General features: G+C 42.8%; 1 protein-coding gene across 3 annotated transcripts; it reads left to right on the top strand.

Annotated features, from left to right (window-relative positions):
- The first annotated feature begins 11,650 nt into the window (after nucleotides 1-11,650).
- TOP3B (DNA topoisomerase III beta) lies at nucleotides 11,651-24,707 on the top strand. Of its 3 annotated transcripts, XM_065646061.1 has the most exons (18): nucleotides 11,651-11,688; nucleotides 11,949-12,114; nucleotides 12,864-12,995; nucleotides 13,998-14,104; nucleotides 14,485-14,559; nucleotides 15,437-15,633; nucleotides 16,057-16,213; nucleotides 17,294-17,407; nucleotides 18,284-18,374; nucleotides 18,688-18,842; nucleotides 19,082-19,187; nucleotides 19,955-20,101; nucleotides 20,807-20,980; nucleotides 21,766-21,894; nucleotides 22,141-22,290; nucleotides 22,738-22,838; nucleotides 23,083-23,284; nucleotides 24,186-24,707. In XM_065646061.1, exons 2-18 carry the CDS (start codon nucleotides 12,045-12,047, stop codon nucleotides 24,665-24,667), a joined length of 2,589 nt encoding a protein of 862 aa, XP_065502133.1. In that variant the 5' UTR covers nucleotides 11,651-11,688; nucleotides 11,949-12,044; the 3' UTR covers nucleotides 24,668-24,707. The 3 variants fall into 3 exon arrangements, with proteins under 3 accessions (XP_065502133.1, XP_065502132.1, XP_065502134.1); XM_065646060.1 differs by having other exon boundaries at nucleotides 11,659-12,114; XM_065646062.1 differs by lacking the exon at nucleotides 14,485-14,559 and having other exon boundaries at nucleotides 11,659-12,114.
- The last annotated feature ends 1,295 nt before the right edge of the window (nucleotides 24,708-26,002 follow it).

Genomic DNA, 26,002 nt, shown 5'->3' with positions numbered 1-26,002 from the left:
TTGAACCTTTGCCCCCCCTGCCCGGGTTTGCTAAAACTTCATTCAACGTAACATGAAGACTTATTCTTCTCCTAACACCTTGTGATATTTTGCTAAGAATATCCAATGTTACAGTTCCAGCATAATTATATTTCCCCATAGGTGTAAAATGTGTCTGCATCAATAACTTTTTGAAAGAGTGTAATAAAAATTATTACTCCCCAATTCTGCTATTAATATAACAATTCAGAGCCAAGAAAACTCCCTGATCCTTCTTATGCATCTGCTGTAACATGGTACAAGAACAGAACACCTTAAGCCAGTTTAATCCCTTCTTTTCACCCTGTAGCAATATACATTGGCCCAAGAGAATAACATGAATTGAAGGTTTAATTTATTAATATGCAACAGTGATAATGTCAAAAGAACAATATATAAAACGCACACAGAACAGGATTACACAGTACATAGGTGAAAGCCTAGAGCTAATATTTAATATAGTAAAACACAGCCAAAAATAACTTCACATTCAAGGGGCAAAAGAGGGAGAACTCTGCAGGTGTGAGAGTGGAGGAGCTGCGACAAGCGGCCTCTGCCTGCAAGCGCACAGCTGGCCCCAACCAGCTCTGGCAGAGCATCCTCCGTGCTGGGAACCCACGGGGATCGCGGTGCTTTCCAGGAGCACCAGCTGTTGGGGCAGTGACTGAAGTTCCCAGCTATCACCTCGCCTGCCTTAAAGTCTCTCGCCATTCCAATTTAACAGTGCACACAAGAATCGGAGCAGCAGACACAAGTGGCACACGTGGAGGATGAGCCACAGCAACCTGCAGCGGAGAACCTCACAGGTCAGAGCATTTCAGTAAATGAAGCATGAAACCAAATGTTCAGCTAAACTGTTCACTTACGCTTGGATGATTGAACTTTCACCATCCGCCAAAGGACCCTGTAGCCTTAGCAGGGGTACAGACACATTAACATTCCACTAGCTTTGCCATAAATGAGCAATTTGCCCTATAGTCTTAAACCAGTAACACTTGTGTGAGTGGAAAATGTTTCAGCCTCCAAGGGACTGGCAGGTTTCAAACACTTTCTGGAGTTTGCTTTCCTGACTCTTGCCTATAAGAACAACAGGGGAGGAAAGAACAAATGTGAAGGAATAAAGCTCAGTACTTTCCTAGCACTATTGTGCACGCAGTGTATGGCCTCTATCAGGAGAACAGAACTCACTCTTAGAGGGCAAGCTGAGAGGGATGGGATGGGGGGTTGATGCCAGCCAGGACTTGTCTGTCCTGCAGGTTTCCTGCTCTGACGTGCATTTTTTGGGTGATGGGCTGAGGTCCAAGCTGACCATCTAGCCTGCCTGCTGCTCAGCACTGGCACACCCCTGTATGCACACTCCAAAAACTGCAACAGCTAAGAAGTAGGTGGTCAAAATATGGGACTTACTTGTGTCTGATTGAAGAGTCTGAGTCTGGCAGCCAGGGCTCTGTTAGCTATTGTGTCTGTAGACTCATCCCCCTCTAATTTCTCTTCTAGCATTGTCCAGCTCCGATCTACTTGCTGCCCTTCCTTTTGCTGGAGTTGTTTGCTCCCTTCATGGCACAGTCTAAATTAGAAGAGCCAGGTCAGCTCAGTAAAGCTCTGCTGCTTTAAACTAACTCATCTCCTCTTGAATGCCACATGAGATACTGAGCTCTCAAATAGCAATGATCTCTAAAAGGCAGGAGGAGGCTGTGGAGATGAGAAATGAGGGCAAATCAGGAGAGCTACCTCTTGGCTGAAACACTGGCAGCTGGAAGAGTTTGTGTGCACACAGCCTGGCTCTGCTGTGTATTGCGGATCAGAGTCCACGAGCACAATGGAGGAAGAAAAGCAGAAGAAAAGCAGTTGAGATTGCCCTTCCAGCCCCTTCTTCCCTGAGAGAGGTAGATAGAAGAGGATGCTCATAGCAGCAGTTCTCTTATGAGTTAGCAGCCATCTCTCAAACTTTCCTCACTGGCGTTTCTCAAGTGCCAGAGCCTGGACGGGTTAATGCAGGTCACAGCTGGCCTGTGCCGAGGTTTCACATTTTGCTGCCTGCTCTTACACGTGGGGCTTCCATGAGTTATTTGATAGTTCTTTCGAAAGCTTTACTTCCAGCTAGTTGGCTAAATCAATGTATGTGTTGTCATCCAGAATGGGTGACTGTCTGCAGGCTGGGCCCCCAGCTGAGCAGAGGAGGCACATTTTCCTCCTCCTGTGAGGACGGAGGGTTCAGGAAGAGCTGTGTCCTGGCCTGACCACTGCAGCCTTTCAAGGTCTTTGCGGTAATCTCCTGCTTTTCTCCTGTGGTTGCCATTGCTCTGCGATTTCCTGTATTGTGGTAGTTTTTTTGAGTTTTATTTTGATACTTGTTAAATCAGTGATTATATTTTGCTCCACTCAAAGCTTTGCGTGGTGCACGCCAGGGATTTATTAGCAATAGCCTCTGTGTTGTGCTGCCACTTACCCAGGGGAAAATAGGGGCTGCGAGGGCAAGGTCTGCACAGGGTTTTGCAGGTGGGGTGTGGGCCAAGTCCCAATGTGGCTGTGGGCCACCACAGGACCAAGTCACCTTGAAAGGGCAACCGTGAGTGTTGTGTTCACAGTAATGCAGTTCAGAGCAGGATGAGAGGTCGGGCAGCAGAGATATGCCCAACAGCAGAACTGTATGGAGCAAAAGACAACAGATCCCTTGGCCTCTGAGCCCAGGCACTCTTAGGTGACATGCCCAGTCCCCGCTGTGACCTTATACAGCGGGTGAAGCAGTTGCTGGAGTGCAGACAGAATGGTTGCACCTGCTCCATGGCCTCATTGACCAGAGGAACACAAGGCTGGAGACAGGTAAGTGAGTCTCGCTGGTAAAACGAGTTTTACGTCAATGTCTCCCGAGCTGGTTTCTGCTCTGCTGTTAGGTAAGGGGGAAAAAAATTCTGGTTTGCACAGTTTCTGTGGTTTTAAATATCTCATTGTACTACATCAGCCAAATCTGGGGATATGATAGATGGGGTGAAAAAGAAAAGCGAGAGACAGAAAATGAAGAAAGGTACCATCCTGTTCAGTACAAATGATTCTGCCCTGGGCTGAACAGGGCAGAAGGAGAGAATGACAGACAAGTGCTCAACCCGCAGTTGGAAGGCAAACCTGAAAAAGAGCTGAGAGGAAATAGGAGGGAGTGATTCTGCAGTAAAGGAAAAAAAGATTAAGATCTGACCTAGATACAAAGATCACTCCCGTCCTGCCCCCCATTTGCAAGGTCAGGAGAGGTGATGAGGAGAGGGAGGTGTCCCAAGGATTGCTACCAAATTCCTCCCAGCTTTGGAGCCCACATAAGGAGGCTCAGCAGGAAACACAAGGTCTCTGCTGCACCACGTGGGAGCTGGTGTGTACCTGGGTGCTGGTGAGGCTGAGTGCAGGGGAAATGATCTTGTTCATGGTGTGTCCCAATTCCTCAACTCCTCACCACATCATATAAAAGCCATGAGATGGAGGATGGTGCATGTGGAGCAACGGGCGAGCATCGTGTTAGCCTGTGAGATGCTTTTACTCAATGCCTGGCTTTGCAGCAGCAGCTCAGCTCCCACTATATGCAGAATCTGACCTCCTCAGTTCTTTTTCCGTGCTTTTCTCCTGCCCTGTGAAGGGTCAGGCTCTTGCTGTCGTCCATCTCGAAATAAGTGGGTGTAGCTCAGCTGAACAATGTAATCTAATGACAATCTGCCAGTAGGTGAATGGTTTAAAAATATCAAGAGGTATCATGAGAAACAGCAGAAGAGTAGAATTAGGAGTAATAAAGTGAGGTTGATAAAGGAAGAGTCACCTGAAAAGTCTTCTGGGAGGTCTGCTATGCCGAGGCATGGCCTCTTGGGGTAAATGTGAGCCTTCCTATGAAACCATTCATAAATTATGCGAACTGTTTGCTTTTAAAAGCCTTGTAGCAGAGACAGCCATCCATATAAAGTCACCTGTTAACTCTTGATATTTCCAGCCTCTTTTCTTTGCCTTTTTCCAGTACCTTGATTACAAGGCCTTCTTACACTGATGACTTTTACAGTCTTATGCCTGCCAGCAAGGCTTGCTCTGTGTGGAGCTTACTCACAAGAAATTCAACAAAAATATTTCTTGCTCAAAAATCAAGCTATTTCACTTGGACACTGATGTCCCATGTTTGTATCCTGGACTTGCAGTAAATTTTAAAAAGTGTTTGAAGTGACTGTTAAATTCTAGCTTAATTTTTAAGAGTGATCTGGGCACCTCACTCGTGGGGAGTTCAACCCATTTGAATTTGTGTCCATTTAAATTCTGGACAAAGTTCGGATGACATTCCTGTGGCCAGGCTTGGACCTGTGATTGTAACTGAATCCAGACCTTTGTGCTCAAACTCTTTAATGTGAACTGTGAAGGAAGAACACCCATGTGGACTCTGTTGATAAAACCTTTGTGTACTTGTGTGAGATATACTTAAATAATGTTAGGCGGTGTGTTTGTTTTTCGTGGAAAACATATTTAAGGTTTGCTTTTTACTGGTCTTTGGAGACTGACAGTGAACACAAAAAACACCACACGTAACATGAAAATAAATCTTTTATCTGCTGGCTTTCATAACCATGGCACAAAATGCTTTTTTCCACTTCACAATTTGAGAAAACGTTGATTTGATCCATTTAAGTGATGAATGCTCACAAAATAAAACCTTTTTTTCTGGAATGATGACCTTTGGCAGATTAAAGCAGCTAGGTAAGAAATCCGGCAAGTATTTATCAAAGGCTTCTAAGACAGTGCAAACTCTAGTGAGTTCAAAAGCAAGAGACTTTTAGTCTTCATACAACTGACAGGGTCATAACGTCTCAAGAATGCCAGGAATCCGTGTGGCTGTTCCATTAAACACCCCTGATTAGTGAACGTGCTGATAAACTCCGGGAGTCAGAGGTCAACATTGTGGAGCCGAAGGTACCCCAGGTATCTGAAAATGTCTCCAGAATTCATGCTTCTCTCGCCCAGTTAACCCCTTCCATCACTCCACTCATGGACACTCAAAAATGGAGAGTGTCTTGGACACTATTTTCCAGATAATTCTGCAGAGATGTTGAATAGTTCTGAAAACTACGGAAAAATGACCTCTGGCACCTCCCATGGAAATATTCTTGACAGCTGGTTGTTCTTTGATTTCAGCTTGAGCCTCATAGCTAATATTTGTGTATAATACCACGTTGCTACTGGCTCATCCAGCCTCTCTCTCCTCAGCTCCAGGTGATGCAGTGACAGCAGCAGGCTGTGCACTAAAATACCTCCAGAGCTCTCAAACTGCAAACACAACCGCGGTTTCAAAATGCTCAGATAGGACCAGTCGCACCACGTTGTCACGGCGCAGAGCTCTCCACTTTGCTAAGGTTTTGTTGCAAGAGCTACAGCTCCTGCCAAGTGCCTGTAGCGAGCAACTGGGAAATCCATGAAAACATGGGCTGTGTGCCCGATTGTTGCTTCTGCAGGGCGTTGGTTTAACTGCAGCACAGTCCAGAGGGTCCCAGGAAGGCTGAATTACCCCAGCAGCTCCTGGGGGCTGTAGCCCATTTTTCAGGCAGTTGCCCTAACTGGCAAGTCCACCCCAATGCAGTATGGACGTTGCTTCTGCCTCGATCTCCCAGGCAGCAATGCAAGGCTCAGAGTTTAACCAGTCCTGCAATATATGGCTTTTCATTCCGTGCTCTGATTATGAGCTGCTGGAGGTACTGAGGATTCATTTCTGTTGGGGGCCACAGCATGACCCCATCAGTTTCTTTGAAAATCAATAGGAAAAATGTCGGAGAATGCAAAGGAAGCAGGAACAGTCAAAGTAAAGACAAGTGATGTCCTTTAATGGCTGTAATGATTCTGAAACATGCAAGGTCACAGATAATTAGGAACCTAATTCTCCTTTGAAAGAATCTGTCAAGTTACTTCCCTACCTCAAAAACCATTGCTGATTGATGTTATTTCTGGGCTAATAAACTCATTGAAGGTAGTCTGAATGGAGGTTGTACAGCCTTTACTAGCCAGGTGGAGTTAGGTAGCCACAGCTGTAGAAGAAAACACAAGTAAAGAGTTTTTCATTGTTGTAGTAAAATAGTCTTGATGGGACACGTTTCGCAAAGGTGCCAATGCTGCTGCAAGTGACAGCCACAGTGCAGCAGTTTTGTGACTCAAACCCTCCACATTTCCCACTATAGAGCTCTTCCCATTTGTGTGCTTTACTGCGCTGCAGTTGTTCAGAAGTGCTGTGAAGTGGGGAGAAAGGACATGGGAATGGTTGGAGCTGCCTTGGGACCAGGCAAAAGTGTGTAGAGAGCCCAGAGCAGGTGGGGAAGCTGAGCGGGCACTTACATGAGTTTTACAGCAGGTGCCAAAGTTCGGGGACTCTTTCTCAGTGTATATCATAGTTAATGCTTCAGGAGGAGGATGTGGAGCTCTCTAGGCTGCATCTGGTAGGACTTTGAAGCCAGTTCCTACCAATGTAGACTACAAGGTCCTGCTTAGAGCTGCAAAGCAGGAGAGTCAGTAGCTAACACTAAATGTCACACTCCTTCCTCTAGACCACATTTTTACCTGAGTGGTTTTGGTTTTCCTTCTAATTGTGAAGAGCAAGGGAAGCGCTGGTCTCCTGTAGGAGAGGTAAAAGGTTTTCTGACAAGCAGTTGGTTGAGAAGCGAGGCTCTTTTCCCTGGACTTTGTGTGCCGGGAGCTATGGCATGGGTCCAGCCCCAAAGCAACTTCCAAACAGCAGAGACACAAGGCAAATTTGGACTTCAGCACAAGCGTAGGTGTTAGCTCAAAATGTACAATGCAAAATCGACTCACAGCTCAAAGGCCAGGGCCACAAGCAGTGAAACAGCAACCCCACAACTCACAGACAAATTTTTGGTATTAGGCTACATGGCTAAGACCACCAAGAGAAGGAAGAAGCTATATGAGGCTCTCGTGTAGGTGTAATTTTAAACACACTGTAACTGCGAACTACATTCTGAGAGGCTTCTGATAATGGGGGAGGTCTTAGTTTTGTTTGGTTTTTGGTTTTTTTTTTTCCGAAGTCGGTTATTCTTTTTTTTTTTTTTTTTTTCACAGCTGCTTCAGCCTCAGTAAGGTCCTAGACTTGAGGGGAGACAGGCTGGTCCTTCCCAAAGAAAAAGCAGCAGAGCTACAATTGTTTGGATCATTTTGACTTTAGAGATGTGGGATAGCAAAAAGCCATCAGAAAATGTGGTTGCAACAAGGAGGATACAACATATAAAAATATGATTAAATTTTCAAAGTCCTGAATTCTGCCCTGGGTTGAGTGAGATGTGAAATTCAGGCGAAGATGAGTTTTTGGCTGGCTCCACCTGCGTTCACCTGGCGGAGCGCTCTCAGCACTGAGGGTTCAACACAATGCAAAGCAGAAATTCCAAGTTCCACACCCAATAAAAACTCTGGTTCAAAAACCAGCTGAGATTTCTGCATAGTGAGAGCCAAGAATTTACCTCACCCCTAATTTACACAACTCAGACATTTAGAAAGCAAAGACATGAAAGATTAGGTATACAATAAACATGACAATGCTGTCTAAACCTTCCCACGTGGTTATGAATTATAAATTACATATTTCCTCCCATCCAGGTATTATTTTTGGCAATGGGGATGTTTATGGCATGCTATTTTGTTATCTAGATTTGTATCATTTGAATGAGGACTTCAAAACTGCAAATATAGTCAATACCAAGTACAGACACGGCATGGCCGGAGCACATGTGAGTCTGTTTTGCCAGACTACTGCTGGTTTTCTGACAGGCCAACTTCAGTGTCTCTGTGTTGCAATATTATAGTTGGGAGTACAGTGTACTGATAGGTGAGGGGACATGGAGCAGACACGAGCAACTCTGTGCATGATCTAGTTCAGCTGGGCAGTTATGGGCATGGTCTCGGTGCCAGCCCTGCTTGAGCTCCTGTGAGGGAGGGTGGGCAGCAGTAGCAGGTCCTCAGGGTGGGAAATCAGAAGCTGGACACAGAGCAGGGTGGAACAAAGCCAGTTTTCTCGAGTGAAGCTCAACCACAGCTGGGACACCCTCTGCAGAAGCTGAGGAGCTAGCTCAGCTCCTGGGAAGCTTGCACATCAGCGTCCCTGTGCCAGAGGCTTCATTGATGTGTGACATGAAGACAGCGTCACCTCCCCCAGGAGTGCTGGGAGGACAAGCGTGCTGAGGCTGCTGATGGCAGATGATCACAGGGCATGTCTATGCCAAAGTGGTGAGATTGCAACCGATGCAGATCTTTCTACTCAGATAGGCTCCCACATGGGCTGCACTAATCAAGTCTCAGATACTTGCTCGGAGGTTGGGACTTTGTGTGGTCACAGCTAAATTGCTAAATTGCTGTTAATTTGCAAGTAACCCCATGAAAGCAGCTGAGGTCTGTTCATCCCCCAGCCATACTCATGTGTCTGCAGTACAATTACATACACATGGGGACATCGGTTTCAAATGGTTGCCATCAAGTTGCCTTCAAGTTTCTTTCTGTCTTTTTCTTTTTTTTTTTTTTGTTATGGCAGACTGCATTTGGACAGGGACTGTGTTATCCTACCTGGATCATGGATTATTGTCAATGCCAAAACTGGGCTGGATTATGCAGCGGCTGGTGCAAGACCAAACCTGAGTAAAATGCATGTGTTAGGTTTCTCTTGTTCCATCCCTATGGATCCGCTCCCATTCACAATGAACCCTTCCACATCTCTCCTTCAATTTAAGGTGGCCTTAAAGTGAGAAGAAACGCTGTGTATGATAAATAGGCGCTTTAACTCCACATTCTTTATTTTGATATTTACCCCTCTCATTTTAGTAGGTGATCTTTTGTTTCTAAGCCATACTGTACTAATTGGCAGATGTATGTTAGATATATATGGGACTGAAGTCTGGATGTTTTCTAACACAAAGCATTGGTTATCTGTGAACTTTTGCATTTTCCTTTGAAGAAAAGGCTACTGCTTGTAGAGAAGACAGAGTCAAGATCTAATGATGTCATGAGTCATGTGTATGCCTGTATCTCAGCAACTAATAGTAACCTGTTTCAACAGCATTAAGCCTCTTCTCTCCCTTCTATGATTCAAAGATTATTTTAAAAATTTCTTATAAGAGGCACAGGCATAACTTTCACTCCAGCTCGAAAGACACCAAGTGCTGTTGTTGCTCTGTATATGGTGAGCTCTGTCTTGTTTTTCTGAGCACTGAAGTATCTGGAGCCCAGATTTGTAGTCAATATTTCAGGCACATTTTTGCGGCCTCACAGCTCTTGTCTGGTTTTCAAAAAGAAAAAAAGAAAAACTATTTTAATTATTTGACCTGCATTTTCATAATTTCTAATGTCCTTCCAGATGTGTTTCTGCCTGCCTGATCCCCCCTGTCAATACTCATTAATTTCATGGCAATCTTCTCAAGCATGTTTGGAAACAAACAGGAAAAAGTTACTCTAAGGTCAAGAATGAGCCCAGGGAAGCAAAACAGGAATGACCATGCTCCCTACAATAGTTCATATTTCTGTAGTTTTTGTGTCTTGCTCTTAAAATGGGCTTTACACACGCAGATCTCTAAAACATCCCTGAAGAGGGAAGTTGCTGCTTGAGTCCTGGAGGCGAGAGGAGGCACCAAGGTGTTAGTTGCCAAAGTGATTCAGAGAGTCAGTGGTAGAACAAGGAGGTCCAACACTCTAACCACTGCGCAAGCTCTTCTGCTGGAGAAGGAAGACATGGACATCTCAGTCAGGGTGAGAGCTTTGGCTGCCTAAATAACCATCCACCAGAATAACCTGGATGAAGCCTGCTCCAGCGCTGTGGGTAACTGGTGTCCTGGCAAACATGGCCTCTTTTCCCCAGAGTTTGTCCCGGTGGGAATGAAGACCCTCCCAGACCTTTGTACTTGCTGCAGAGGTGATGGAGTCAAGCAAGATAATTTTCAGAGCCACCTCAGTGCAGTGACAAGTGCTCCTAAAGAAAGGGTGGCCAAACCTGAAACAGCAGTAAGGCACAGAGGAGAAAAGCCCTGTGAGGAGGTTGTGGTGGGACCTGGCTCTCCAGGGCCATTCCGGGCTGTCGCAGCGGGTGTGAGCCGATTCCTGGGGGAAAATATGGTGCGAATTGGAACGAAATGAATTTAGAAGGTCCTGAGCCACAGCCTAGGGCTGCGCTGGAGAAAGTGAGGGATGGTGCAAAGTGCTATAGCGAGCTCCTGCCCAGGGACCCCGCGGGGTGGCACAGGCTGTGGGCACCCGTGTCACATCCCATGGGTCCCCAGCCCGCCTGGGTGATCTGGTCCCTTCGGCAGCCGTGGGACTGCTGCAGCTCCACGCCGGAGGATTCGGAACGGGGCGAGGCTTTCCCAGCTGCCAAGGGCTTTCCGAAAGTGCCCTCTCCTGGCTGTGAGCGCCTCGGAGGGGCTGCGGTGACCTGGTGTCCCAAGGCGCTCCGTGGACCAGGCCGGGGAGGGCTGGTCTCCAGGGACTGTCCAGTGAGCAGGGGCTCCTTCAGGCTGGGAAATCGTTGGGTGACCCAATGAACCGGCCCCAGAGGAGTCGGTACCAGCACAGTGCACAGGGGGACTCCAGCTGCCCAGCTGCATATTGCAGAAACCTGACTGTGCTTTCGCAGGTGAGTATGAGCCTGAATTTGCATGTTACGTTGCACATTCAAAAAAAAAAAAAAAAAAGGTTGGAATTTGTAGAGGGCTTTTACTAGAGGAAATTGAAAAATATGTATCTGACATATCTGAAGACTTGGTTTTAACTTGCATCCTGATTGTTCCAGATGTTCCCCAGATGTCAAAGGGAATCAGGCATTGAAACAGCAGAACACATTTGTTTTAACAAGTTCTAACTTCAGTATTGCCAAAGAATTAAAAGCCCTGCGTTTGTTTTGATTTTTCTTTCACTGGTAACTCTAGTATCTATAATTTTCTACTAATCTAACTGAAGGTGAATTAGTTCCTCTTTTTTTTTCTTCCCCCCCCCCCGACAGTGTGAAGTTGATATACATCCTGATCCTGGCTGCTTCCCAATCTTTTCTTGGCTAGGTGCAAGGGAACTGGGTGTTCCTGACAGTCCTAGGACAAATTTATTTGCATTGAAGGGGATGCCATTAGTGGCAGCGACTGTTCACAGCATTTTAAGCCTATGGAAACTAGAAACTGAATTATGGACTGCGCACAGGTGCACTGCTTAAAGTTGCTCGAATAAAGTAGATGCAATTTGCGTGCATGGATTTTCTTAGAGAAGTTTGATTGTATCTGTTTTGTGTGCACCTTTGACGATAACCAAACCTAAAGCGAGGGGAGGTGCGTGCACAGCTGGCCTGATGTGCGGCAGCGAGCGCAAAACGTGTCCAGTGCTTCCAGCGGCAGAACTTTGTGCATGGGCTTTCGGCAGGGAGCTCTGCCGGTAGCTTTTTCTGATGTTCCTGTGTTCGGTGACATATCTAATATCAATTCCTACCGTGAGCTCCGGCTTTGTTAAAGCCTTTGGAATAAAACAGGCGGGGACGCGCCCGCGCCTCCTCCTGCTCCCCGCCGTTCCTCCGCGCCGCCAGGGGGCGGTCGCGCAGGAGGCCGGCGGTTCAAGGCGGCGGTGCCGCCCGCCCCCTGCCCGCCGCTTCCGGCCGGGTGACCCGGCAGTGCGGCGGGGCCATGGCCGCCCGCTGAGGTGCGGAGCGGAGCCGGGCCGGGCGGTGCTTCCCGCTCTCGCTCAGCGCGCCGGGCGGCTCCCTCGCCCCTCGGGGAGCGCCGGGGCGGGGGCTCCGCTCGGCCTGTCTCTGCCGGCGGGCCCCGGCTGTCGTTTACCCCTCCGGTCGCAGCGGTTCCCGGGCCGCCTCTCGGCCCCGCCGGGCTCCGTCCGTCTGGTTTTCGCAGTTACTGTTACTGGACGCGGTTTCGCGGTAAAGCTGTTCTGTGCTCTCTCTCCAGGCTGCGGACCGGCTTCGGCTCAGCAGCCCCTTGCCGGGGCTCCCGTGAACCCGAACGGCGGCGCCGGGCCTGTGCCCCTCGTCCCAGCGGCTGAAGATGAAGACTGTTCTGATGGTGGCGGAGAAGCCTTCTCTGGCTCAGTCCATCGCCAAGATCCTGTCCAGGGGTAGGAGAAGAATTGTGTTGGTTGGGTGCTTGTGCTCGTTGTCCTGCCAGGGGCAGAGTCAAGTGCTCTGGAGTGCACAGCCCGGCCGGGGGGACACCGTGGGTCACACAGGCAGATGTGGGATGTGGGGGTTGCCGGACTTTGCTGCGGGAGAAGTGAGGTTGAGAAGCACCCTGGTCAGTTCCTTGGTTGTCCTGGGGCAGCTGCCACCTGGGAATGGTGTCTTAGTTCATAAAATAACTGGAGGGTGCCTTTTTTTTTTTTTTCCTTTTTAAAAATGTGGTGATGCCTATTCAATTCAGGAATAAAGGAATCTGGTTTTGCTATTTTACATAGCTGGAGTGTGTGCTAGTGCATGTGGTTTCTAGAAAGTGCCAATCAGGTAGCAAGCCGTCATTCTGAAGATTTTCGAAGCGATAGTCTATATTTCATACATCATGTGGAAAACAGAATGAGTTGATTATAACTGTACTGGTCTAAAAAAACTAGCTGTATTTTCATAAGGATTTCTTGGTGGGAGGGTAAGGGTGGGAGAGATGATGGGTAGTTTTAATTGAAAATGAACTGTGCTTTAAGAAAGGTGTTAAGTGATAATTAGCTGAAGTAAAAACTTGATCAATGAGTAGAATTTTGTGATCAGGAAGCTCCTGTTTCTAAGCTCTAAGAAAATGGGATGTCATTTTACACCAAATACCTTATTTCAATATTTTTTTTTTATCCTGTTGACATCTATGATCTTATTTTCACAGGAAACATGTCCTCTCGCAAGGGACTGAATGGTGCCTGCTCTGTGCATGAGTACACGGGATCGTTTATAGGTCAGAGTGCCCATTTCAAGATGACATCTGTGTGTGGTCACGTCATGACTTTGGATTTCATAGGTATTTGTTCACAAAATATTTTAACTGATGCAGGTTGTAAAATCATGGAGGACTTCGAATAGAAAAATGCTCATGGAAATAATTCAGGAAGAGTGTTAGAACTACGGAGGAAAGGAGGATGAAAAGATCACTTGTGATTAGCAGTTCTTGATTTCTGTTGCTAGTTCTCTGGCTGATCTCTTGCACAACTTTGGGCATACGCAATTTATGTTTTCTGTGCCTGAGTTACGTTCCTGGAAAATGAGGGGAGAGGAGACTCAGTTTGCTAGCCTGTGAAAGTGTCTCGGTACTTTGGTTGGAGGGTGTTTAAGGAGTGCACAGTCTGAAGGGATATTCTCTGAAGCACTGTAGCATATTACTGCAAAACAGAGCCATGGTAAGGATCATGTGTAAGGAATCCTGTCACTAACTGGCTTTGAAGTGTGGGATTAGTCATGCGACTGCTGTACTTGTTCTAACAATAACGACTGAATTTTGGGTTATTTACACAGTGCTTTGAAGAGGTACGGTTTTTCGTGTAATTGCTAAGCAATATTACTCACAGTTACTTCACAAAAATGGAAATGAACGCATGCATTGGTATGAGAAGGTGACAGAGAGTGCTCCATGGCATAACTGGCCCTAAGTATGAACAGTAAAACAGACTGCAATGTGCACATTATATGTGCACTGTGAAAACAAGGAAAAATAGCTCCCTCCCCTCCACCTGTTCAATTAATTGTGCAAACTGGAGATGTTTTAATAGCTCATGTTAAAATTTTTGAAAGGTGTGTCATATTTTTTTTTCCTTCATACGTTTCGAAGTGTTACCATAATTCACGTAATGCTAAGGGGTCCCTTGATATACAGTAAAGTAAGTTGTGTTGTGGTAGAAAGCTTTCCAAGACATAGCTCGAAAGCCAAACGTTTTCCAAAGTAATATTGTTTTCTGTTGTTTGGGTGGTGGTGGTGTTGTTTTTAATGTATATGTAGAGCTCTAGTTAATATACTTCGGTTTTTCAGGAAAATATAACAGCTGGGACAAAGTGGATCCAGCAGAACTTTTTAGCAAAGCTCCCACAGAGAAGAAAGAAGCTAATCCAAAACTAACCATGGTGAAGTTTTTACAGGTATTCTGTCTTCTGAAATTTATTTGAGGTGTATCTTTTTTTTTTTTTCTCATTGGCATTCTTTTTCATTATTTCATCTGGAGCATATTCCATCTTCACAGATTCATTGTTCCTATTCTTCCTCTGTTGGAGGAAGCAAGGAGACGTACTTCTATCCCGTCAAGAAAAATAAGCGAAATTATTCTGCTTCCTTCTCTTTTCAACCATTGTTCAAGTACCTGCAGCCATCCTGTCACTTCTGCTGTACTCTTCCAATCCTTTTTGCACCAAATAAATTATCTCTAGTACTTTAAGACAGAAACAAAAAGTATACAGTTAGTGAGGAGATAGGTGGGGGGTTTTTTTGAGTTGCTGAAGAACCGTGGTAATTTTTCTCACAGGTGGAAGGAAGAGGCTGCGATTGCATTGTCTTGTGGTTGGATTGTGATAAGGAAGGAGAAAACATCTGTTTTGAAGTAAGGTTTCCATTTTTAGGACTTACTATACCACAATGTATTTGTGACATACAATACTGTCAGCGTATTGTTTTATGGATAAACAGTAAAATTCAAACTAAGTTGAATGAAGTTTTAAAGGCATGGAGGGCCTTGGTGGAAAAACGTGTGCTTTTGAACTCCTAACAGGTCAGTTTGAGTATAAATCAGTTTTGCAGCCGTTCATCCCAGATGAAGAATAAGGTCTCTTAAATGTTCAGACATTCCAGTGCTTTGAGAATTGGTCTGTATTTCACAGCTGGAGTAATTATTTTGCTGTCCTTATAAAACTTGATCTCTATTACCTTTTGTATGTTAAGCAATTAGACATTTTTTAGCATAGAGGCTGCTTTTAAGTGTAGATTTACCACAGGAATTTGGACTCTGCACATAAAAGGTATAGAACTAAAACTTTGGTGTGCAAAGATGTAATTTTTTTAACATCCTATTTCCAGAAGCCTACATCAAGAGTATTTTATTGTTTGTTTGTTTAAAGAAGCACTTTTAATCAAGTAATGGTTTTAAGTTCTTTAAAACCGCCTGTATCAAAACTGGGCCCCAGAAACTGATACATATTCACCAAAAGGTTCTGCAGCTGTGCTGGTGAATAGCGCTTCACTTCCAGCAGTTGCTGTTTAATAAATAAGTCATTCAGTTTTGCTAATTCTTAATATGCTTCTGAGTGGATAGACAAATACTGCTCTTGCTTATCAGTTAGTGTATTGACATGACATCTTACTGAATTAAGGAAGTAGTAACCTATCAGCAAATATTTCGTGACGAGTATGGTTACTTTCTTTAGAAAAACTGACTTAAGCCCTTTCAAATACTCTTAAAATATGCTTCTCATCTTCACCAGGTTCTTGATGCTGTTCTTCCTGTTATGAACAAACCTCGTAGCACCGAAAGGACGATTTATAGAGCTAAATTCAGTTCTATTACTGACACAGACATCTGCAATGCCATGAATCACTTGGGAGAACCCAATCGCAATGAAGCTCTTTCAGTGGATGCCCGCCAGGAGCTGGATCTAAGAATTGGCTGTGCGTTTACAAGGTGACAGCATAGATTACAGACTGTTTTATGAAAGGTTCAGGAATACTGCTGTGTCTGCAAAATATGCCTCAGAACTCTAGTGTCTAATTCTGCTCGGCACCAAACTGAACAATTTGATGCACAGACAAAGAATAAGAAATAAAAAATCGTGTTATGGCTTTGAGCTAGCCAAAGTACTATCAGCAACTATGGTGTGATCTTATTTTATGATGTTCTCCCACATTTCTTTGGGAATAAATGGGATTCAGTGAGGCAAAGTAACTATGACTCAATTAGCTTTAAGAGATACTTCTCAGAATGCTTTTTTCCTAATGCTTGAATGATTTAATAGATTACTCATATTTGCATGTATAAAAACTTGCTTTTCATGGGAACGAGGATATTAATGTACTTGTTCCTGTTTGGTTTTTTCCCCTCTCTAAGGTTTCAGACTAAATATTTTCAGGGGAAATATGGGAATTTAGACAGCTCCCTCATCTCCTTTGGGCCGTGTCAGACCCCAACACTTGGATTCTGTGTTGAAAGACATGACAAAATCCAGTCATTTAAGCCTGAGACTTACTGGGTGCTGCAAGCTAAAGTAAGTTTTACAATGCTTGTTTGTGTGTGAGGAACATATATTTTTACCAAAGAAATGCATTTACATTTTGTTCATTCTTAAATTTGTAGCTGCTGACAAGAATTGACAATGCCTACAATTTACCCATGTGTTCCCATTCAGTTCACATGTATGTCACTGCTCTCAAGAACAGATTCCAGGATGTCAGTTTTGTGTTAAAGTGGTTATTGTCTGCTGCTTATGAGAATTTTTCAGTGCTAACCATCTAAGCTTAGACTCAGCCAAAAAGACTACTTAACATGGTATTCTTTTGTTCCCTGGGGTTCTTGGACTGACTGTGTTGTTAATTTGAATCCAGGAATTAATTAGGCTGCCAACAAACATTGGCATTGCTGAGTATTGGAGTTCTAAAGCAAATAAAATGCTCATTGTGTTAATTGGCAGTTGAATCCTCTGAATACTTTGGCAGCTTATGGCAGTTTTGCAGCTTTGCTGCTGTTTGACGCTCTGAGAGGAAACCAACATGGTTTTACTGCTTGTGATCACAAGGAGTTTTTAAACAAATATGGGATAGATGGTAAAAAGTTGCGATTTTTAGATTCTAAAATAAGAAAAATATGAAATCTGGTGTCTACTGTCATCTGTTTTCTGATGCATCTTGTGTGCCTTACTAGGAAATATTTGGTGCCTGTTTTCAGAGAGTTTTGTGCTCTCTTGTATTGCTTGCTTCATATTTATTTTTGTATATGGGACTTAAAACACAACCTGATTACAGTTTAATACAAATTATCGATTTTGCTAAAGCAAAATGGTAAACTTTGAATTTCTGCCCATTTCAGCCTTTATTGTTTGCAGTACTAAAATAAGAAAAGTATTTCAGGTAACTGCAGGAACAATTCCAGTCATTCCCCTGACCCCAGAACTCAAAGTACTCCATCCTTCTCAAAAGCCCCTGTGAAATAGAGTAAAACTGCATGTTTGAAGCATTTGTGTCCTACTACAGGTGTTATTAGGATTTACTTGCTGGATTATTGTTGGAAATGTGGATTCTTGTGCTTCTATTAAGAGTGTTGGTGGGATTTTTTTATTTTTGTCCATTAGGTGAACCCTGAAAAGGAAAGTTCTCTCACTTTGGATTGGGATAGAGTGAGGGTGTTTGATCGTGAGATTGCTCAAATGTTCCTGAATATAACAAAGATGGCAAAAGAAGCAAAGGTAGGAATATTCACTAAGTGTCAGTAGAGGCATATCTCACATAAAGGAAATACCATTTAATATTTTATTTGCTGCACTTTGTTTATTAAAGAAGGGTATAGAATATCTGTTTCTTGTTTTTTACTCCATTCAGCTTTGTGTAAATGAGAGTAAAGGGCAAGAGAATTTTTTATTGTAGTTCATGTTATGCCAGTGTGGTCATGTCAGCAGAAGCCCCTTCTTAATGTTCACTTTGGAAATGATCGTCACTCGTGATAGAAAGTCTTCATTACTAAGAAATACTGTTTAGATCTCTCCAAGCAGACTTCTTATTTCCCACGAGACATTGTATAAATCAGAATTTAATTGCTTATGTGGCAATATTCCTTTAATTAAATTTTTAATCATGTGTATGGTACAGTCTTTATAGCAAATTAACTTCTAATTCTGCTCTGTTCAATACTTGTTTGACAGTATGTTCGGGTTTAAGTGCTTATAGCCATCAAGATTCAAAGACTGAATGGAGCTTTTAAAAATCTGGATCCTTGTAGTTAGGACCATTACTTGGAATAAGCGCTAAATCCTTGTAGCACTGAAACTGCGCGAGGTAAATGGGAAGTGAAGGTCACAGTTACCTTGCTGCATTCCCAGCTATAGGCCCGATCTGTTCCTTAGCACAAAGAAACCTTAGCACTATAACTTTAGAATTTGGTAAAATTATCTCCAGTCAGATTTCCTAAAGTAAAAATATAGTGGTGGTTACTGTTTTAAGAAAACACATCAGCCATGAGAAGAATGGGTAATATTAGGTATGTCATGTGTTTATAGGCATAACGGAAATTATATGTTTACCAATTACCAAACTTCAAAACTTACTGGGAAAATGCTGTTTTTTAGGTAGAATCTGTGAGTAAAAAAGAGAAGGTGAAGCAGAGACCACTGGCTCTGAACACGGTAGAAATGCTACGAGTGGCCAGTGCTGCTTTAGGTATGTGTAAAAGTTCAGATTTTCACTCTGTTTTAAGGCAAAATGTTTTGGCTTCTCAGGTGAAATAATCAATGATGTGTCATGTATGGTTTGATATCCTCCTCTCCCTCTAATATGTCATTTGAGGGAAGGATCAAGTTTAGAAAGCTTATAAAAAGTGAAATGTTGGATAAGATCAAGGTGATGAAAGTCTTATGGAAGGGACAAGTGATGATTTATTTAAATGCTTTGATAAGGTATACTTTCAGATGCAGCAAAAAAATCAATCACAGTGATGTGTAGTTGATTTTTGTTTTCTCCTATTGCATCTTAGGAATGGGTCCACAACATGCCATGCAAATAGCGGAGCGTCTTTATACTCAGGGTTATATTAGCTACCCTCGAACAGAAACTACTCATTATCCAGAAAATTTTGACTTGAAAGGATGTTTGAGACAACAAGCCAATAATCCTTATTGGGCAGAAACTGTGAGTACACAAAGCAATACCTATACTGCTTAATAGATCACCCTCTAGTTTGTGTTTTAGAACGTATCTTACTTGGTATATTATGATCTATTGGTCTTTAGAAACAATAAATATATGCACTTCCTTTTATTTATGGATGTTTTATTGTTACGGATTTGATCTGAAAAGCTTCTTAACCTGTGAAGAGAGACATGTTATCCACTTCAGCCAGCCTATTTTCTCTCTCTTCCTTCACCCAGGTAAAAGCATTGCTATCAGAAGGCATTAATCGTCCAAGGAAAGGCCACGATGCAGGAGACCATCCTCCCATCACGCCAATGAGAGCCGCGACAGAAGCAGAACTAGGTAGAGGCAAATTCAGTAGTGTTGGAACACTACGTGAGGAAGTTAGTTCATTGAGGTATAGGAGCCAGTCTGAAAATGCCCGAGTTTCAACAGAAAATACGGTTATTTGAATGACAGGAAGTGAAGAGAGAACAAACTTTATCCCAACTTAAACTTCTGGTGACAGTGAAGTTCAGAGCTGGTCTGCTATTCAGTATTTGGTCCTAGGGACCATGGTACTCCTAAGAAAAAGGAATAGCCAACTTAAAAAGTTAATGCCTGCTTTCTCTGGGAGAAATTTGCCCCAGAATAGGAGTTTCCAAGTATTGAAATTTTACTATATTTCTGTACTTGAAAGTCGAGCTTCAGCTGTGTTTTAATTTAGTCTCTATGGTTTGTGTCCCGTTTGAGGGTTTAGATTAGAGTGTGGTCTCCAGCGGCACTAAGCAGTATAACATTTTATTTGTGTTCATCTGCCTTTTTTTTTTTAAGGAAAAAAAGAAAAGTCTTTTCTACTTCATTCTCTTATTCAAACACATTGCAAAACTGAGAGACAGGCTGGCTAAACTGGCAGTCCTTCTCCAAAAGCGTCTGCATGCAGTTCATGCCTGTATGACATGGTGATTCTACAGACAGGAAATTTTAAAGGGGATGGACTTTTGAATGTTGCTTTCTTTTAGGTACTACTTTTTCCTGTGATACCTGTGGAAACCTGGTACCTTTTAGTGCAGATTTTATGTAGAGCTGCAGGACTTGAGTTTTGTGCGTAAGATGTTGTTTGTCCTCAGGTGGAGATGGATGGCGACTGTATGAGTATATAACCAGGCATTTCATTGCCACTGTCAGTGCTGACTGCAAGTACCTACAGACCACCATTGCGTTCAGTATTGGCCCTGAACGTTTCACTTGTGTTGGAAAAGTGGTAACTTCACCAGGTAAGACTAACCAGGGGGTAACTTGATACCTACAGATTATTTTTTTTCCCCATTAATACATTGAATGGTACAAAAGTGAAGTGCTGGGAACAAGAACAATTTTGAAGACATTTTTTGAGCTACCAAGACCAAAGACCAAATCTTTGCCTTAATTTCTATACTTCAATTACAATAGAAAACTCTTATTTTTCATGTAGTATTCTCAAAGATTTAATATAATATTTGCTAGTGTGAAGACCAGTCTTTTTATAGACAGCAAATGCCTTTTGAGGGTTAAATTATACAAAGGCAGATTTTTTTTTAATTGTAGCACCCCAACTGAGATTTTTATTGTAATCTGACCCAATAGTCCTTATTGCATTAATATCACTTGCTATTTGTATTTCCGTTTTAAGAACCTCTTCCTGTCCATTCTGACATTGTGCTTTCATTCAAGGAGAGCATTTACTCTTTTTCATAGATCAGCCTGACTCAAGTTGTGCACAAAATAGATCTGATGCAGTGTAGTGGGAGATACCGTCTTGTGATATGAGATTGCCTCAGTATTCCTAGTCTCAGATATTTTCTGCATGGTATGGCAGACAGCTCCTTAACTTTGATCTGTATAATGCGGCCCATGTTAAAATTAGAAAGGTAAACCTTGGTCTGTTGAAAGCTGTAAGATAAGCTCTCATTATTTTTGTTTGTTTGTTTCTTTACCTCCAGGATTCACAGAAATTATGCCCTGGCACAGCATCCCATTAGAAGAGAACCTGCCCCACTGTGAGAAAGGAGATATTTTTCCAATTGGAGAAATAAAACTGTTGGAAAAGCAAACCAGTCCTCCTGATTACCTGACAGAAGCAGAACTTATCACTCTGATGGAAAAACATGGCATTGGTAGGAACTTGCTTAATTTACATTATCTTGTAATACATCCACCAAGAGTGCAAAGAATCTGAATTGTTCCTCTGAACTACCTCTCGTAATGACCTTTCAGTATTCATTTGAATAGGTACACTAACAATCTCGTTTTTTTTCCTGTTCAAACCACAGAGCCTGTAGTACCTCTTAGGTGGTGGTTTGTTTCTTTCTTCACATTTGTTTGCCTTTCTTATCCTTGTGCCTGGTTTCTGGCCAAAGCAGTATCCTTGCATAACACATCCTCTGTCAGAAAGAGATGATGTCGTGTGGAAGAATGTGCCTCCCCGTTCTTAGGAATGATTTCCTTGCAGCTTGCTTCAGCTTTGCTGCCTCCAATAGTCCTTATGTATCTTATTATGGAATTTACCACAATACTACTCTTCTTTTTTAATCTGACTTGTTTCCTTTGGTGCATTTTCATAAATTTGTCCAGTCAAAACAAACATATTCTCTTGCACCACTGTGTATTTCCAGAATAAGTGATTGTGAGAATAGGTGTCTTCCCAATAGTAATTCATGGGAAGAATTGAAATAATTGTTAAATTAAATTGTTTCAGACTTTTCTCAGAACTGCAAAGGACACAAGAGTCACTAGAGAGATAAGTTATCTGCTGGAAGTTGGTTAACAGTAAAAAGGTATCTGAATTCTAAGCAGTCTCAGGAGCACTATAATTTGACATAAAACCAGTGAAGTCAGAAATGAGTAATTTAGTGAAGACTTTTTGTTGAGGATGGATGTATTGTTTTCCTTTGTGTGGCAGGAACTGATGCAAGTATTCCAGTCCACATTAACAACATTTGCCAGCGAAACTATGTCACAGTGGAGAGTGGTCGGAGACTAAAGCCTACAAACCTTGGCATTGTTCTGGTTCATGGCTATTACAAAATAGGTCAGTTCAGTGTTCTTCCCTTTCCATGCTAGTACCTTTTCCCTTCAATATGTCAAGTGCTGTTGTCACTGCATGAGTAGCATTTCTGTCTGAAATAATGCATCTAGGAAAATATTACTAATTCCAAATACTGTAATAATTAAATCTTGTTTGTTTATTTTGATGTCAGCTTATGTATGGACAGTTTCCTACCCCCCTTTTTTGATCTTTCATTGCTGCTTCTCTGTTGCCGTTGTCTCTGGTTAGATGCAGAATTGGTTCTTCCTACGATTCGCAGTGCTGTAGAGAAGCAACTCAACTTGATAGCTCTGGGTAAAGCGAATTATCATCAGGTCCTGGAGCACACCCTCGACATTTTCAAGAGGAAATTTCACTATTTTGTTGATTCTATTGCAGGTAATTTTTTTTTTACATGTGTAGTTCCCTACAATTACTTAATTGTTGCAAAGATGCTAGTAGAAAATACTTGTATATTAGGTGCCTTTCAGAGGTTTAGGCTTACTGAAAAGTTATGTCAGGACTGGAAGTTTCCATTCAAATGAAGTTGCTTTCCAAAAGGAGATGGACTAATTCATAGCTCCAAAACTCCACTTCAAATTTATTTTGTGACTGTGTAGTGGTGAGTTCTCGAAAACTTCAGACTAGCTGAAGTACTTACCCTTGTGTGCTTGTGCATGCTAACTGCAAAATGCTGTGTTTTTAAAAAACACTTCCTTGTAAACAAGAGTGTTGTGAATAAAATATTTTCATTCCCACTTCTTCACAGGCCCTGCATATGATTTTGTGGAAGGTTTCCCCTTAAGAACTAGAATTCTAACATAAATGTGGTTGTCTCTTCTGCAGGTATGGATGAGCTGATGGAAGTGTCGTTTTCACCTTTGGCTGCCACAGGTAAACCTCTTTCCCGCTGTGGCAAATGCCATCGTTTCATGAAGTATATTCAGGTAAGTTCACCTTATGCTTGTAATTTAAATTTCAATTTCTGGGGGACATTGAGTAGAAACCCCTTTTCTATCATTGAATTTGGGTTCATATGTGGTTGTCAAGAGTGCACTTCTAAAACAAAAAGCCTGATGGAGATTTTCCATGGGGAACAAACCAGAGAGCAGTCATAGTTGGATTTCCTGCAGGTTTTGAACCCCATTGACACTACAGTTTTTTTTCTGGAGATTTGTATTCTATTTCCAGGCCAAACCAAGTCGTCTGCACTGCTCTCACTGTGATGACACCTACAGTCTCCCACAGAATGGTACCATTAAACTCTACAAAGAATTGCGTTGCCCCCTAGATGACTTTGAGCTGGTGCTGTGGTCATCTGGATCCAGAGGAAAGAGCTACCCACTCTGTCCGTACTGTTACAACCATCCTCCCTTCCGGGACATGAAAAAAGGTAGGAATTCTGTAAACATGCATGGATCAGCCTCACTTGAAATAAATGAGGTGCAGTCTATACAGTATGGTTTTTAGTAGTTTTTAATCAGTGTTTCTTGGTATAAAGTGCTGTTCAAATTAGATTACGGATACCTAAAATTAACATCAAACTCGCTGACCAAGACTTACTAGTTAACTCATTTCTGAATACTTTTTTTTGTTTTATAAAATAAGTAAGAAATTACGTGCATGCAAGAAATTAATTATGTGCATGCACAGTAGGTGACCTTCCTAACAGTGTGCAGTGAAAGACACTTGAGATTCTGACATGTTGCAAACTGGAGTATATTTGGTCTGGATGGGACTATAGATTAAGACCAGGTCTTGGGAGTGTTTTGATACTGAGATGGTGTGTCAAAAGCCGTTGAAGGATATAAGAAGGGGTAAAAGTTGCATTTAGTTTGTTAGCCATGGGACAAAAAACTTACTTAAAGTAGTGCTTTGAAGCTTTGAGTATCAGGAGCTTTTTGGCATATTTTTATTAGGATTTTTTTATTAAAAATGTTTTGTACTAACAGTGTATAGTGCAAGTATAAAATAGCAATAAGTTAGGAGCCATACATTTAATTGAAAACATAACTGGATTTCATCACTAGTGTGTCCAAACTGCCTGTAATGTACAGTGACAGTATCCGGCAATTCTGAAAGCCATTACAGAAGAAATTTTGAGCAAGGGGTTATTGTGAGTCTGTGAAAATGCAAGGTGCCATTTGGGGAGCAGTTCCATTCTTTAGTGATTTAGAAAACCTATAATATACTAAACTGTCTTCAAATTCTGTGTCTCACCTCCTCCAAACTGGGTCGTGCGGGTGGCGATCCAAAGGGTTCCTCGTGCTATGGTTTCACTTTTCTTCCACCAGGAATGGGCTGTAATGAGTGCACCCACCCCACGTGCCAGCATTCCTTGAGCATGCTTGGAATCGGGCAGTGCGTTGAGTGTGAGAATGGGGTGCTGGTGCTGGACTCCACGTCGGGTCCCAAGTGGAAGATGGCCTGCAACAAATGCAACGTGATCGTGCACTTCTTCGAGAACGCCCACAAAGTCCGCGTGTCACCGGAGACCTGCGACTTGTGTGATGCGGCCCTTGTGGACGTAGATTTTAACAAAGCCAAATCTCCTCTGCCTGGCGATGAGACCCAGCATGCAGGCTGCGTGTTCTGTGATCCTGTGTTTCAGGATCTGGTGGAGCTGAAACACGCAGCCATGAGGCACCCCATGCACCGCGGGGGACAAGGAAAAAGGCAAGGCCGAGGAAGAGGGAAAGGCCGGAGGCCTGGAGGAAGGCTCAATCCAAAGAAACCCAAGGACAAAATGGCAGCTCTGGCTGCTTACTTTGTATAATGGCCATACAACAAAAAAATAAACTTCTTATAAAAAATCATTTCCCTTCAAGTTCATTTTTAAGTATTTTTGATCCTCATTGCTCTTCTGTTCTTGGAAAAGTTTAACACCGTAGATTGTTGTATGCCTTGATTTAATCACTGAACAATTTCTTCTGGAAGAATAACTGGTAAACCTTTAAGCTTTTAATTGTAATTCATTGGTGCAAGTAGAGCTCACAAACAGTAGGGAGACTCAAGAAGTCTACCTAGACTGTTACCTGTAGCTGACAGAAATGAAATGAAGTTTCCCTTTTCTGCTGTTTCTGGGGCCTTTGTTAGCAATACAAGTACCAGGAATATAAGAGCTGATTAAGATCACTGTTATGCTGCTGTAGTCTTTAGGTGTGGAATGAGACTTGTTTCATTTGACTTTGAATCTTCAAAAATAATAAATGATTAGTAGCTGTCAGATTTTTAAATTACATCTGCAATAGCAGGAGCAGTACTTCAAATCTGTCACTCTGCTGCATAAGAGAATAATGCCTAGAGACATACAAAATGGAAATTATAAATGCGAAGGGGAATATCTGCCTTGAGCAGTGATTTCCAAATTATGGTCCGTGCAGCCAAGTTAGTGTCTTTTGGTCAATGGGCCCCAGTTACGTGTGACCTTCTGCAGTTGGAGGTCAGATAGAGTACCTCTGCTCTTCTTTTCCTCTGTGGTCACTTAACGGATCATACCTGATCAAATATAGTTTGTGCTGTCTGTACCACAAATTGTCATTTCAGTGTTGCTAAGTTGTCAAAAGGAGGGTTTCCTCTTGTTTTTATATGGAGCTGTATCTAACTGCTGGGTGCCACATTACAAAATCTAATCGTACAAATATATAATACTCTCTCCTTTCCTTCCATGTGCACATAGCTGGTCATGTCCGGTCATCTGATCCAGTACAGTTTGTGTCATCTAAACCCCCAGAACAGTTTCAGCACCCGTGGCTGGACGGGAAGATGCCATTGCAGTTGTATGTGGTACAAAGGCTGCTGCGTTGAACAGAATATACGGAGAGCAACTTGGCAACACAAAGGAAAGACAAGTCCCTACAAAAGGTAACACACAGCTCTGCTGTTTTATTTGGCACAGCGCGTGCATTTACTGAACAAGAGAACACAGACAAAACACCACAGCCCCAAGGCTGTTCCTCTGATCAAATGTTTATGCAGTTACAGCTCAAACATGAACTATGTTTTAATAGTGTTGCTTAAAAGACGCAGCCATAGGTCAAAAGTTTCTTTCTGTAGTTCTTGTTTGGTTGTTTTCTTCAAAATATTGTTTTTTTCTGGTAAAAACAAACCA

Source organism: Caloenas nicobarica, chromosome 16, assembly GCF_036013445.1.
Source record: "Caloenas nicobarica isolate bCalNic1 chromosome 16, bCalNic1.hap1, whole genome shotgun sequence".
Taxonomy (NCBI): Eukaryota; Metazoa; Chordata; class Aves; order Columbiformes; family Columbidae; genus Caloenas; species Caloenas nicobarica.
Note: the sequence above shows the minus strand (reverse complement) of the source record. Positions and strands in the feature narration are given on the sequence as shown.